At 44.8% G+C, this 16,286-nt stretch overlaps 1 protein-coding gene across 1 annotated transcript; it reads left to right on the forward strand.

Annotated features, from left to right (window-relative positions):
* The first annotated feature begins 240 nt into the window (after positions 1-240).
* LOC148529139 (carboxypeptidase A1-like) lies at positions 241-15,804 on the forward strand. Its single transcript, XM_088468847.1, has 4 exons — positions 241-294; positions 9,654-9,752; positions 10,427-10,493; positions 15,129-15,804. The coding sequence occupies exons 1-4, from the start codon at positions 241-243 to the stop codon at positions 15,407-15,409; spliced, it is 501 nt and encodes a 166-aa protein (XP_088324973.1). The 3' UTR covers positions 15,410-15,804.
* Positions 15,805-16,286: the final 482 nt, after the last annotated feature.

Genomic DNA, 16,286 nt, shown 5'->3' on the forward strand with positions numbered 1-16,286 from the left:
ACTTCAGCTCTGCTTGCTGACTTTAGAAATGATTGCCAGCTTTGTTTTCCTGTTATACAACTTACACACAGGTTTCTCTGTATCAGTCACTGACATTCCTGCAACCATCCTGTTATTTAGTAGCAATGTGATTGTACAGCTGTACTCACAGTTATGCATACATAGCACTTGTTGCATGGAACGAGCTTGAGCAGAGTACACAGGTCACCAGCTGGTGACTGTATCTGGGTAGCAGCGAGAATGCAAGTGGTATCTCTGATGGTGTGGAATGGTGGTGCTCTAACACAGTGGCAAGTTGGTGCCGCACATGCACACCAATAAGTTCAGTGGCTTTCTTGGTTATGGATTTAAAGCCTCCCTGTAGGAACCTCAGTATGGAGTATGAACAGTAGCACTCTCCAACTCCTACACAATGCTCTGCCACAAAGTGCTATGCTAACTTGCCATTTAGTGTAATCCACCCACACTATTAGAAAGAGGTGAGTTGACCCTAACAAATAACAACTATGCGGCCATGGTTGGTGTAATGGTTCCTACCACAGGCCTAACTGTGTGTAGTTTGTGTAATCTCCCCATGCTTGCCTGGGTTCCTCCCACAATCCAGAATATACAGTACAGATAGATTAATTGGCTTCTGACAAAAAAAATGAACCCTACTGTGTATGTGTGTACATGTGTTAGAGAATATAGATCGTCAGCTCCATTGGGGCAGGGGCTGAAGTGAATGGGCAAAGATTCTTCTGAATATATGGTCAAACCAATTAGGTGCAAGTTTGCGCAAAAGAAAAGCTCAATCTAATTAGAAATGTCAATTAACAGAACTTGCCACGAGGTTGTGCGACTTTTCCACAAAAAGTGAACTGGGAGAAGTTCACTTCTGGGGGAAACCATCCTGGAACCCAAAAAAGTGACAACTGAGATAGGAGGACCATAAAGAAGGTTGTTAGTGGCCAAAAGGAAAGTACTGGTGGCTCTTATAAGGTTCAAATGGCTGATTTTTGCACTTTTTCTTAATGGCTGATAAAGATAGCAAGCGTTTTTTACTGAATTAAAGTCTTTTCAGCATTTTAGGTTACAGAAAAATGTCTGTATAATAATTTATCATTGCTTTAATACAAGTTTGTAAATAGTTGGAACAACACTTCTTAGCTCCCATCTGCAAGTTCAAAACCCCTCTCCCATTAATACAACTCAACATACCTGTCCCATATCATTTAACCTATTATTAAGCTTTTAGAGAAATTCACCTGAAAACTGAAATATCTTTATTAGCCAAATTATGCGATTTAAACCCCTCCAAATGCATGACTATTCATTAGCAGGGGGTGCCTGAGAGTCTGCACTGTGTTCCAACATTAATACCTTAAAATAAAGATTTTCTCTACCTTTTCACCTGCATATTTCCTTTGAAAATTCAATGCAAGTTTGAAATTGGATTTCAAATTAAATTAGCAGTGCAAGTCCACTGTGAGAATAGCTCACCGGACCCAACTTGCACCTAATTGGATTGATCCCTATGTATGTGTTATATAAACAACGGGTAATAAATTATAATAAATCTATGAAGAAGGTAGATTGGCTGTCTCTATACATCCCCCTAATCCAGTTACTGCTCTGAATCTAAAAATAAAAAAGCCAATTCCATGTAATACTTTACGACATAATGCATATAAACGTGTGCCTAAAAGCAACACAAACTATATCTTAATGGCTCTATAAATGCCATATACAGTAAAATGTATGCCTGATTGAACACAAAAAGTAATGCATTAAGAAATAGATAAACATCTATTTATGTGGTGTAACTCTGGTATTTGGTGCTCAGAGCAAGATGGAAAATGGCACCCCCCCAACTGTGTGCCAAAAAAGTGGGCATGGCCACATGCCACAAGGGGCATGGCCACTGAAAAATGGGCGTGTGTCAACCTGACACGCCACCATTTCTTGTCACTCTGGGAATATTCCTTTCCATTCCATATGCACCTTAATTCCCCCAGGTAATAGTGTCCCTTATGCAATGCCCACAGTAATAGTGCCCCTTACACATAAAACACCCAGACACACAGACCACAAAACTTTACTTACTCCAATCCCCGCTCCTGCGCCCACCGCCGTCTGCTCCTCCCGTAATGCTCAGCACTATGGGAAATTATTGCGCCAAGGGTGCTGGTAGTTGGAATAGGGAACTGTCTGCAGAGGGAGGTATATTATGGGTACTGTAGTCTTCAGATTCCTTAAATCTCAACCAGTCATGATATCTCTCCCTTCATCCACTGCGGGAGCTCATGAGTGAGCTCCAGTCCGGCGCTGGCCGGGCTGGGAGTCTCACTGACTCTTATTGGCTGCTAAAACAAACACAGTGAATGTACTGCCCAGTGCCAGCGGCGTTGTGTTTGTTTTAGTGTGTAGTGGATGGCGTGGTCACTGACCTGGATGGCGTGTTTGTGTGATCCTTGTTTTTGTGGTTTTTCTTTGGGTGGTACTTGTTTGTGTGGTTGATTTGTTTGAGTGCCCACACTGCCTTTAGAAGTTGTCTGTGACAGGGAAATGCGTCAGGCTGACCACCAGAGGAACTTTTCTATATTGGACTCTTTCACTGGACTCCATTTCAGGGGCAAATGCAGGATTTTTATAGGGGGGTTTCCATATATATATATATATATATATATATATATACTGTATATATATATACATATATATATATATATATATACATACACACACACACACCTCTGGGAGAGCTGTGATCGCCAGGGCTGCCATCAAAAATGGTGGGGCCCGGTACTGGCAAAATAGCCAGCCAGCCCCTGCCCCAACCATACAGCCCCTGCCCCATCCAGACAGCCCCTGCCCCAGACAGACAGTCCCTGCGCCAGATAGCCACCTCAGCTAGCCTGCCCCAGATAGCCAGCCCCTGCCCCAGACAGCCAGCTCCAGCCCAATAGCCAGCCTGCCCCAACCCCACACTTACTTGATACTTATAGCTCCAGCCTCCACAGTCAAAGCCCACGGCTCTGAGTCCTCTGCTCTCAGTATTAGTGGCGCTGTGCGACATCATGATGTCACGCGCGCCGGCCATCGGGTCTCCCTCTCTCTAAATGAAAACTGCAGCATTGTGGGCACGGAGGTCGGCGGCAGCAGCCCTGGGAGAGTGGGCCCCACTCTCTGTCCAAGCCTCCAGTCCAGTCCCAGATGGCCTCCTGTCCAGGCCCTGATGGCAGCCCTGGTTATTGTTACACGCTGCCCAGCCACTGCCGGTTCAGCTGTCAGCGCTTCCGCTTCAGGTGATATGAAAGCCACCTGACTCAGAAACGCTAACAGCTGAACAGGCAGCTGCTGGACAGCTCCGAGGGTGGCCCGCTGATTGTGCAGAGATGGAGACAAGGCTATTTCTGTCTCTGAAAAAAAAATTGGTTGGTCAGGGAGGGGTTCCGGGTACTCAGAAACCACCCCCCTGCATGCGCTAGTGCAGTTGGACTGCACTTTGCCACATTAGGAAACCGGATTATTTCAAACACAGCTGTTTTGGATTTATTCACCTGCGCGAGATCACTACAGCCAAGGGACTGCATAGGCTGCAGGATATTAACAACCCTGCTTGACATTGCCTTCTTTCTCCCTAAATTACCAAGTGGTGCAGGTAACTATGTGTGCTATATGGAAATGTAATAATCCTAACTTAATAGTTAATATAATTTTGGTATAGAGTTGATTGATACCAAATAATACTTTCTAGGTCTTCTTTCTTAAAGTTTTAATGTAGAAAGGTGCACAGCCCTAAAAACTGTTGGTATTCACAAGTTTAAAACAATACAGTACAGTTTACAGATTATAAACAATCCATTACAGTTTACAGATTATAAACAATCCATTACAGTTTACAGATTATAAACAATCCATTACAGTTTACAGATTATAAACAATCCATTACAGTTTACAGATTATAAACAATACATTACAAATAGATGAATAACACTCAAAGCCACACGGTGATTTTTATTTTATAGGATCTTGTCAATCATCTCTGGACCAGAACTAGGAACCTGCAAACTTTGACAAGGTGAGTATATCACAGGTAGTTTAAATATAACTAGGCAAAGATAGTTTTCACCAAACATAAACTGCAATACATTTCTTACTCTTTTCCATGCTATGTATCTATAACGGATCCATAAATCCTAACCTCTCTATATTTTCCCTTTGTACAATTAGTTCAAACACAAAACAATTTCAGCGATTCACAGTTCAGCGCTGTTGTTTTCTACGTTGAAGTGCACTTACAGTATTTGTTGCCCGGGATCTGAAGTGAGAGTTTGCGAGATTTATTATAGTGTACACTATTAATTCAGAATCTTAGGATCCTTTTGTTTAAACCGTTCCAGTTTAATATCACTTGCACTATGAATTGTCATGGTAATCCTCTCTGAGAGACTTTTCTGAGATATGCTGCCAATCTGCTGGGATATTTTGTACTCAACTGCACTAGCAAACCTGGAGACTGTTTTCTATGGCGTGTCTAAGTGGCAACAATGCAAATGTTTTATTTGTAGCTATTTGACTGAAGGTCTTGCTGTTTGCATCAATGTATCCTGCACTGGGAGTTGTTATAACTGTTCTCAAATCACTCAATACAGTAGTGAAGGAGTTTAGTTTTAGTGAAACGACTCCGTACCAGATCATCTTACTCCATTATAATTAATACTGTCATTCAGTGTCAGACTCACTGTTTGTACATCTTCTTGTCCTGACTATATGAGAGTAAATCTAAAACCCTGGCAGGAGTTTTCCTTTTGCTTTCAGATTCTGGACTGCACAATTGAGTTCAGTGAGCTACCGTGTCTGAAGGGGTTAATGTCTTGCAATTCCTAAGTCCATTAATCTTTCCATTGGATGATGGTAATTAATCAGCCTGTTTTATGTCAGTGACAAAGAGGTTTACAGTAGGCTTCCTAATGAAGGTCAGATTCTGCTGTGAAAGGTGCAGCAGTATCTTATCTACTCTGCAAACTTAGGCCCTCATTCAGAGGCGGTCGCAAGAAGCGATCGCTCTCTCTGAATGAGGGCGGGCGCTTCTTTTTTTTTGTGCGGCCTCCTGGTCGCTAGCTCAGCTGTGGGTTACCACCCACAGCTTAGCGACCGACCAGGGTGATGGTCACGATGGTCAAGACCATCGCGACCATCGGGGCTGCGACGAGACCCTAAGGTTGGGTCTCGGCACCTGCAAGCCCCAGGGAGCTTCCTGCTCTGATCAAGCAGGAAACTCCCCACTGACATCACTGCTGATGTCAGTGCGGCCGCCCACAAAACGGTAAGTGTTCCATCAGGAACGCCTCCATTTGTGTTACCACCCCCCGCCCGAGCTGTCGATCAACATCGACAGCCGCCCCTTTTGTAGTGAGCTCCAGAATGAGAGAGTTTCTCTCTCGCTCCGGTGCTTGCGCACGCGCAGTGCAGCCGCTGCGCGTGCGTAGGACCATAACATTGAGTCAGTTGCGAGCGCTCATCGCTTGTAACCGACTCTGAATGAGGTCCATTGAGTTGAGGGCTTGAACAGACTAAAGGCCCCCATACATCAGAAATTGATTGCAATAATCGTGCAGTTTGCATGTATAAAATCTTTCCCTTTTTCAATCAATTGTGGAATTATGCAATCTGGAATCGATTGAAAAAGGGAAAGATTTTCATACACAATCGATTGCAAATTGCACGATTGCTGCAATCAATCTCTGATGTATGGGGGCCTTTATTTTCCCTGTCTGTGATGCAGAGAATGTCTGAAGAATGTCTGTGTGCAGGAGTGTGACGGCTCTCTCTTACCGCTCTCTGCCTCTGAGCCCCATCCAGCCTCTGACCTTTCCAGCGGCTCAGGTCCCGTCCTCCCCTGACAGCTCCGACTGTAGCTGCCTGTCACTCTCCCCAGCTCCGCCTGAGTCACGCCTCCTTTCTCTATGCACAGCTCACAGTCTCCTCCTTGCCGAGCTCTCACTGTTCCCTGCTGGCCGGAAGCTGCCTGCAGTGCTTCCAATACGCACCCTGTGAAGTCAGCTGAGCTGCTGGATACCTCTGTTGCTCAGCTCCGGTGAGTCCAGCGGGATGCACACCCGCTTCAGTCCCCTGCTCTACTGAACTGCGCAATCAGCGCGAGTCCCATCTGCCGTTAACCAGCTCCCTGCTGGCTCGTGCAAGGCTCTCCTCTGGGGGTCATGAGATGCTTTGCAGCTGGTGCATGTATTACCAGAACTTTCCACCCACGCGGCGACTCTCGCAGCCACTGCCTCAGTGTCCACTGCCAATAAAGATATACTGGGGACAATTAAACTTCAGAGAGTGTCCAGGGTTATACATTTGTGCATCATTTTGCACCAGTAGCACATACTTAATGTTAACCATAAAGAATAAAGCACATTTTAATAGCATTCACTGTGCTTTTTTTTTTTTTTTAAACAGGATCACTTAAACAATTAATATGTACAACTTAAGGAGACATGCTATTTCTGGGGTATCACAGAAATCCTATACAATTGTCTTCTATGTGATTAAGTTGATTTATGGGACTTTTTTAACAGTACCCTCTGGTGGAATAGATTTATTGTCTATGTGATATATGACTATCGCTTGCAATTGCATGTTTATTTATTAGTGTGTATATCTCACTGATATTTTATGAATATAGAGTGTGTCTATTAAATTATAATTTATCATTTAAACCAGGGGTCAGGGAACTTTTTTACCTTTTACCCCAATATATATTTAGATACACCGATGTTACCCCCTTGATTTGAAAGGAAGGAAATCCTATAGTAGTGCCCCCATATAATGCCCCTGTAGTAGTGTCCCCATAGTTATGCCCCTGTAGCAGTGCCCTCATAGTTATGCCCCTGTAGCAGTGCCCCCATAGTTATGCCCCTGTAGCAGTGACCCCATAGTTATGCCCCTGTAGCAGTGCTCCCTTAGTTATACCCCTGTAGTAGTGCCCTCATAGTTATGCCCCTGTAGCAGTGCCCCCAATAGTTATGCCCCTGTAGCAATGCCCCCATAGTTATGCCCCTGTAGCAGTGCCCCCATAGTTATGCCCCTGTAGCAGTGCCATAGTTATGCCCCTGTAGCAGTGCCCCCATAGTTATGCCCCTGTAGTAGTGCCCTCATAGTTATGCCCCACAGCAGTGCCCTCATAGTTATGCCACTGTAGTAGTGCCCTCATAGTTATGCCTCTGTAGCAGTGCCCTCATAGTTATGCCCCTGTAGCAGTGCCCCCATACTTATGCCCCTGTAGCAGTGCCCCATAGATATGCCCCTGTAGCAGTGCGCCCATAGCTATGCCCCTGTAGCAGTGCCCCTATAGTTATGCCCCTGTAGTGCCGCTTGTACAAAAAAAATAAAAAAAACTTACCTTAATCCCCGCTCCTGCATCCGCCTCCTTCCTATCTGCCCGGCTGCTCCTCGGAACTACGGGAGAGATGTCATGATGTCTCTCCCATAGTGCACATGGAAAGAGCCGGAAGCTGGAGTTCAGAAGAGAACTCCAGCCTCCAGCTAAGGCAGCGCTGCATGGAAGGAGCCAAGCGCATGCTGGTAATAACATCTCAGCGGATGTCCAGCTTGGAGCCTCCCCGCGGCGCCGGGCTGGAGGTCACTGATGCCGGGTGCAGCTGTGCACCCGGTGCACATGCACCTCCAGCCCTTCCTAGTTGCGGCCCTAAGGGACCACGCGACGGATGCCATTTCCAACCTGGCGCCAGTGGCCTCCATTCCTGGGGGTAATGGACGGACAGCCGGGCATGCAATGATTCATATGCATGCCCGGCTGTCCGTCCATTATCCTCAGGAATTTCAGTTTTACCCCAAATGGGGTAATTTACCCCTGTTCCCCGAACACTGATTTAAACTCACACGGCTCCTTAACAAACTGTTTTGAATTATAGTTTACTGGGACTAACCCTTAGGAATAAGAAATTTCATACTACATAGTATTTGTGCGCCGTTTATACACCTTTTCTAGTGCCATCTTGTTTGAGTGGATCTTGTTTGCGTGATTCTTGTTTGCTGAGAGTGTAGGAAATATAGCTCTTTCGGGACAGCTGCTCTTTAAAATTAGAGCCTTGGTATAACTAGTTAAAACTAAAATCTAACACTAGTTTCTATATTCAGCACAACATTTTGTTCCATTTGTCTCTTATATACCTGTCTCTTGTATACCTGTCTTTTGTATACCTGAATTAAAATATGTGCATTATCAATACTGATTTTATTTTATTGACTAAGAGATAGACTTACTTGCTAGACCTAACATACAAACATTGTTTTACATGTGTCACTATTTTGTTTATCTATATTTATTTTATAAAAGTATGTTTTTAATATTATCATCACCATTGTCATCATCATCACCATCAATTATATTATTTAATTGACTATTCTATGCAAATCAAGCTGCCTGCGGCTTGCCTACATTTGCCTTTGTCAACAGAGTTCACATTTGAACTCTGATTTAAAGAAAAGCAGCTGAAAAATAATAATTTGCCCACACCTTATCAATAACCATGGCCGCAACTAGGAGGGGGGCTAAAGGGGCACGTGCCCCAGGTGCTGGACTTGAGAGGGTGGCGAGGAGAGGCTGCCAAGGTGGGGCCCCAGGTAGTTGCACATGTGGGTTTGGACCGCATGCCGGGACCTGCAGGCAGCCGCCTTAAGCCTGGCCTTGAGAGACACAGCGCAGCCATCAGTCTAATTTGACGCCTGTTGCAAGCCAATCAGAGCTTGCGACCGACAGCCAATCAGCAGCAGCTGCCATTCCGCGAGCTACAATCGGTCCGCGACCGGCGCCACATGAGAATGAGTGGCGCTGACCGATCCCCGGCATATGACATCTCTGTCCTGCACGAGCTCACCCACTACGCAGCCCTGGCAGGTAAAAGGAGGGAGCTGGCTTACTGGGAGATCTCATCTTAATGTGAAAGTCCGATTTTAATATTGTTTCATCTGTCAGTTCTGGTGGGGCTGCTGTTACTGAGGGGCATTACTGTGGCATAATCTGTAAGGGGACTTAATGTCACATAATGTGTAGTAAGGGGCATTACTGTGACAGGATAGGCCGTACTGCCGCATTTAATGGCTTACTGTGATTGCTGGTCCTCTATATGCTGGAATTATGACACACAGTATACTTTGTATGACACATATTAAAGCTGGTTAAGTGCTAATTATGCCCTCTTCATGGTCTAGCCACACTCACTCTAAAATCAAGCATTTGGAAACCCCTCTCTAGAAATACTGCGTTTGCCACTGTCTTTCCTTCAATATACTCAACCTTTTGATTTTGCTGTAAACATTTGTCATGGTACGCTGCCTTACTGGTTAGTATCTTCTGCATTTTTTTCTTTTCGATTTGTAAAACATTTAAAAAAAACATCTTAATATTAGAGCAAGGCAAACGTGCACAACATTGACTGAGTCAGTTCATCCACAGGTTGCACAAGATCATGCTAATTCTTTGAAGCCTAAATTGGAACATTGCACGTTTTGCCAAAGCAAACTCAACCTTTGAAAACAGTACTATGTGCTATACGAATTGTCAAATAAAAAAATAACTTAGTTATGCTATAATGTTACATGTCTATCTATGCTATAAATGAACTGTTCAATTTGTCTTCTAGTTTAGTACTGGAGCCAACCGCCCAGCTTTCTGGATTGACACCGGTATTCATTCCCGTGAGTGGGTCACTCAGGCCAGTGGAATCTGGTTTGCTAAAAAGGTACACAATCACAATTCTGGTATGGCTAGTGTAAGACATTGGGCCTGATTGAGAGGTGCACTAGCACTAGCTGCCGATGTTTTCAGTCTGTGCATGCGTTCAAGCCGCAGTAGTGACTGCCAAAAAGCTGCAGAGAGAGGCAATTTCAGTGGTTATTTCTGGGATGGTAACAGAGTCTTGCTAGCCAGACACGGATGTGTAATGGTCATAGACTGTATCTTTTTCCGCAATTGCACTGATTTCGATCATGTTCATACGGATAATCTGTGCCTCGATAGGGCTGATGCAATGTTCAATGGTGTGACAGTTATGCGGCCGATGGTGCGTCTCAATAAGCACAGCGGCAGATTAGCACCACAGTTGGTGAGCGCCTCTGTACAGCATTAGCATAAGGAGGCAGTCGCTCTGCGGAAAAGGATGCACTTGCAGCTGCATTAGCGTGCACCACTGAATCAGACCCAATGTTTCTAAGGTCAGGACAAAAAAAGTATACTTTAATCGGCCAAGCTAATCATGTTATCTTGATGGAATAAAGCCTCCGATGCTCCATTGTTAGCATCATACACTTATAAGGCCTTTATAGCAACCAATAAACATTCTGAGCCAGAAGTCAAGGCAATTGTGGTTTTTGTGAAGAGCCATGGCAAGATCAAGGGGTTTGTTTCTATCCACAGCTATTCCCAGATGCTCCTCTTCCCATATGGATATACCACTACTCATATGCCAGACTATGCGGAACTGGTATGCTCTTATTATTTGTTTTGTTAAATGTGTGTGTCTGCAAATCATGTAATGAAATGATGCAGTGGCGGATCTAGAGAATGGTGGGCCAAGCAGCAAGAATATGCTTTGCCCCCCCCCCCTATGCAGTATCCCCCAGTAGTGGTCCCCCTATGCAGTGCCCCCATATACAGTGACCCCAGTAGTGGTCCCCCTATGCAGTGCCCCCAGTAGTGCCCTGAGAAGTGGTCCCCCCTATGCAGTGCCCCCAGTAGTAGTCCCCCTATGCATTGCCCACAGTAGTAGTCCCCCCTATGCATTGCCTCCAGTAGTAGTAGTCCTCCCTATGCATTGTCCCCAGTAGTAGTCCCCCCTATACAGTGCCCAAGTAACAGCCACCCCCTTTACACAGTGCCCTCAGTAGTGCCCCCCTATACAGTGCTCCCAGTAGCAGCCCCCCTATACAGTGCCCCCAGTAGTACGCCCCATATGCATTGCCAGTGTCAGTGCCCGTGCCCCTTACACAAACACAGAAAAAAAAACACAACTTACCTGAATCCCCGCTCCTGCCGTGACCGCCGCTGTCCGCTCCTCCTGGGCCCGCTCTGCACTATGGGAGAGACGTCATGATGTCTCTCCCATCACCCCCTGCGGATCCGGAAGGAGGAGCTCATGATTGAGCTCCAGCCGGCTCCCTCCGTGGACTCAGCAGCCAATGAGAGTCTGATTCTCATTGGTTGCTATAACAAACACACCGCCACCGCTGTCGGCGGTGTGTTTGTTACTGTGTAATGTGGACCGCTCTCGCTGTGGTCTGCACTACATTTAAATACTGTGGGGCCCGGGGGACACTGGCGGCGGGTGCAGCAGCGCCGTTGGATGCAGGCGGCTATGGGCCCCTGCACCACAGCGGGCCCCGATGCAAGCACCGGCTGCACCGCCGCTAGTTCCGCCACTGCAATGATGAGTTATTAGATTCTTATAACACTGTTAGTTACTTGTAGTTTAGTTTCCTAAGTAGACACAATGGGCCTAGTGCAGAGTTGTCTACAATTGCTCCCCATAAGACATAGGCAATTGTGATCATATGCTAAGTGGCAATTATCTTCAGAAATGTCGGTAACAGTAGCATATGTGCCTGGATTTGGCCAGATATACCTCACAGATATTTATGTCCCACTTTTTTCATTTATTTTATGAGCAACAAATGCAATCACAATTGTGTTTCAATTAAACTTAAAAACCCCTCTCTGATACAGCAGAAACAATATCTCATCACATGTAAAATAAAAACAATATATGTTTTGATTAGACATGCGCACAAACATACATGACCTAACGATGAGGAAATTGCCAGTCAGACTCAAGATCATTCACAAATAGCCAAATAGTTGTAGTTTGAAAGTGCTGGGAACCGTCATCATTGTTATCTGCTATTTCCAACTGCCCCTGATCAGGCGTATCAGGCTTTTATCCAGTCTACACATTTACGCAATTGTGCTAATAAGCCCTAACTGTATTTAGCCTATGATAGTAAGCCCACATTATGCCCCATCCTGCCTCTCCAGGTACAGGCAAGCATAAGTGGCAGAACCTCCCATATCTGCATGAGCATACATGTGGGTGCACACAGTTGTGGGCATGCGCAAAGCAAATTTGTCACAAGATGCATTACGTCAGTTGGCGCAGTACTCACTCAGCATCAGCCCTAGTATATCCATTTAGCAGGTTCTCTCTCTTCCTGCATCTGCTTCCTCTTACAGTACAATCCCAGGATTGTCCTATAAAGGAACAGTCATTTAATTACTATGTTTCTGTGATATGCACTCTTAAATACACAACATCATTATTTGTTGTGTATATAGTAAGAATAAAGTTAATATGTAATTATATCTTGGATCAGGGTACAAATTGGTACAGCGTACACATATGGAGACATCATCACCACCATCTTTGAGTATTACATCAACATACCAAATTGTATACACTAGTTCTACAGTGTTTTATTTGAAAACTAGTGACCCACCCCGACTTCACACGGGAGCAATTTCATCTCTCCACAGCGCCCTGGATCTCATAACAACCTATGTCCTGTCACCACAACCCCCTGCATCTTATAACAACCTACGCCATGTCATTACAGTCACCTGCATCTCACAAGAACCTCCTGCTTCTTACCCCGAGTCCTGCTCCCTGCATTTCACCACAGCATCCTGTATTTCACCACAGCGTCTCGCATCTCACCACATGCCCCTGCTTCTCATTCCTGTTTCTTACCACAGCCTCATGCATCACACCACAACCGCCTGCTTCTCACTCCTGCTCCCTGCTCTCAAAATTCTCGCCACAACCCCCTCTGCCACCATGCAGCTGGCTGGGGCCCATCCACTGGGATATGCTGGGAAGGGCAGGAGGGTCATGGATGAGAGATTTGTATTGCAGCTACCAAAATCATTACCAGTAACATGTCCCCAGGGCTGGGGCACCTGTGCATATTTCCGCAGCCTCCATGCACACCTCTCCCAAGCTGACGAACATGGTGATAAGCAATGTCCTCTTTGCACAATGTACCCTGTAGTTCCTGGGCTTCCTGTTGAGATTCCTCACCATGGTGCCCCTGTCCGAGAAAAGAGCTGACTTCCATGGAAGGCGCCTCCTATTTGCCCTGGGCGTGTGGCTGAGTGGGAACATCATTGAGAGGAAGCATTTCACGTTGGAGGAGTGGTGGCCGGAGTCCACCTACAGGTTCAGCGTAGGGATGAACATCAGAATCCGATGGTGACTAACCATCAATGTTTTTGTTCTGATGGTAGTGTTTTTACCATTTGATAGTGGCAGTCTGATGTTTGCCACCATCAAATGGAAATCACTAAATGTTGTTCCGATTGGTTGTTATTTTTTTTAACTAATTGTTGATTGTTATGCCTCCCTGGCTCCTTCCTGGCTACTGTGTGTGCATCAGGGCATCTTCATGGGTTCATTTGAGGCTGTCTCTTACTCTCTGTCTGTCTCAGACATTACCCTGCTCAGTTCCCGACTCCCTCCCCTCTCTAGGCTGCTGCTAAGCAACAGGGCACATTGGTAGCTCTCATTGCCTCTGTTACATATGCTGTCTTGCTGTTTCAGCACCATGGGCAGCTCCTCTGGTGCAAGGTTTGTTTCTGTGACTGCTTCACTAAAACAGTCACTGCTCAGCTCCCTTTTGTTACAGATGAATGGTTCATATACCTGAACCTTCCTCGGCCAATGCTATATAGAATTGTGAAAACCCTATCAAAATCTAAACAGTGGTTCCAGATATTAGCCCTAACGAACACAAAGACCCCTAAACCAGGAACTTTACATATATATATAGAGAGAGAGAGAGATGGTGGAAGTCACAGGTGGATGAGAATGGAAATTGAATATAACATAGACAGTTTTGAGGGTGAGAGCAGTGCATTGATCTGTGGTTATAGGTGTAACATGCACTTCTAGATAAAATCAGGAACATGCGCACAAGTATTAGCTGCAGCACCTAAAGCACATTACAGCTGGCAGGGGAACTTGCAAAAGTACACCCCCACGGCTTCTAGGGACTGCATCGGTTTTTGATCCATCTACAATCCTGCAATACATCGGTACCATCGAGTAACATCGGCCCCTCACGCACAATTACAACAGGTCTGACCTCACACAAGCCGCATATGCTGTCACAGCAGTTAATTTATGCACACCCAAGTAACGGCGTTCAAATGGACAGGCACGCCTGGGTATCTCCCCTGCTAACTCACGGATGCGCACTGCGGTACATACTCATGCGCAGTGCGCACCATCAACCGTTCTGCGTACACTGTTATAATTGCGATCAATGAGGAATCAGGCCCAGAGTCCAGAAAGTGTAGACCGGCCTCCTGAATCCCAATGACAATGGTTTGGTCTGAGTTCTACATATAATCATAGACACAATTAGGGGCATTGTAAAGTGGAGGTGGTATATATATATATATATATATATATATATATATATGCAGCAATGGTCGGCACTCCCGGCGACTTCACAAAACACACAAATGCTTGTGATATTAAATCAACGTTTCAGAACTCTATTGAAGGTTCTTTCCTCAGGATAGAGCGTTTGTGTGTTTTGTGAAGTCGCCGGGAGTGCCGCCCATTGCTACATGTATTTTTTCCTTCCCAACACAGGGATAGGTAATCTAGGAAGGCACCAGGCGCACATTATATCTTTAGCCCTTTGGAGTGCCGGCCGTAATTGCTGTATATATATATCTATATATATATCTATATATATACAGTATATGTATATATATATATGTATGTGTGTGTGTGTATATATATATATATATATATATATACATACATACACAGTATATATATATTATTCACATTCATGCTGCATCTTTGCTTTATAACAAATGCATTCATTATTTTTCCTGAGAAGTCACCATTAAATGCTCGCTGTGTTGTATTTTCACTTTGTTTTTGTACTGAATAATTTACATGTATAAGAAAATGCATTTTAATAGACTTAAAAATATCAAGTTGCAATGGCTTCCATGGAACATTTTACAAAGTAATACTAAACAGTACATTTCTGTACTTATCTTACTTATTAGGTCTTAGTTATCATTAACAACTGTACATTTTACCTTGCAGACCAAGCGAGTGGTGGAACCATTGACTGGACTTACAACCAGGGCATCAAGTACTCGTTCAGCTTTGAGCTGCGGGACACTGGTCGCTATGGGTTCGCCTTGCCCGCTAAGCAGATCATTCCTACCGCTGAGGAGACCTGGCTGGCCTTTACTACGCTTATTGAGCACACCCGTGACAACCCGTATCAGTGGCAAACGCAGGATTTCCAGAGGGGGGTTTCCAAATGCTTAATTTTAGAGCGAGTGCGACCAGTCAATGAAGAGGGCAGAATTAGTACTTAACCAGCTTTAATAAGTGTCATACAAAGTGTATTAATTCCAGCATATACAGGACCAGTGATCACAGTAAGCCATTAGATGCGCCAGTAGGCCATCTTGCCTGAGCTGAATGTATTTATTTTAGATGTGGGCACCTTCCAGACTATTGGAGCAAGTCTGGAAGCCTGAGGAGCAGCAGAAGAACCTAGCACTGCCCTGGACATATATGTACATATCGGGCTCTATAACAGTGCTTCTCTAGCAGTGCATGTTTTCCAGATCTTCTAGTTGGTGCACAAGTTATTTATTACTGGCTGATAAATGTTAAAAGATCCACAGGGGGTGCTAATTATTTCATTTGTGATACTGAGAACATGCAGCACTAGTAACAATCTACTATTTCTATTGTGGTCATGGTGTGGGGCTGGGGAGGGGGGTTTCCAGGCAGACAGAAACCCCCCTTGCGTTTGCCTATGCGTATTGAGCAATAGACTGTTAAATGTAATAAAGATGCTTATTTAGACTGACTGAACTAGTCATTATTACTGTTTAAATAGATATTGTACTAACTTAAACATTTAAGGAAATTTAATAAGCATTGAGAAAACATCTCAGAAAGTGTTTTTGTTTCTTGCTATGAAAAGATGTCTAATATTAAATACATAGGAGTAAAAGTCAACAGGAGAGGGCTGGAAAAAAGAGGAATATCTCCAGTCTAGGTGGAGTTTATTAGCAACAATCTTGGTTATAACCTGATAAAATGTGTCTGTGCCAGAGTCTTTGCTCTCTTCTGCGCATGCAGCATCTTTCAAAATTCCTCATCGGTAAGATGGCAATGCGGTAGAACGCATAGGGACTAAGAGCCGGCGTACTGCTGAAGAGGGCCAAGGCACTTTTCAAA

The sequence above is a fragment of the Taudactylus pleione genome, unplaced genomic scaffold (assembly GCF_031769625.1).
Source record: "Taudactylus pleione unplaced genomic scaffold, aTauple2 ptg000086l, whole genome shotgun sequence".
Classification (NCBI taxonomy): domain Eukaryota; kingdom Metazoa; phylum Chordata; class Amphibia; order Anura; family Myobatrachidae; genus Taudactylus; species Taudactylus pleione.

What these genes read in the sequence shown, in the direction of transcription:
- LOC148529139 (XM_088468847.1), top strand. Translation starts at nt 241, where the DNA reads ATGCAAGTGGTATCTCTGATGGTGTGGAATGGTGGTGCTCTAACACAG. An exon ending in GTGCTCTAACACAGTGGCAA is followed by an intron (nt 295 to 9,653) that starts GTTGGTGCCGCA and finishes TTTGTCTTCTAG; the next exon opens with TTTAGTACTGGAGCCAACCG. An exon ending in TGCCAGACTATGCGGAACTG is followed by an intron (nt 10,494 to 15,128) that starts GTATGCTCTTAT and finishes TTTACCTTGCAG; the next exon opens with ACCAAGCGAGTGGTGGAACC.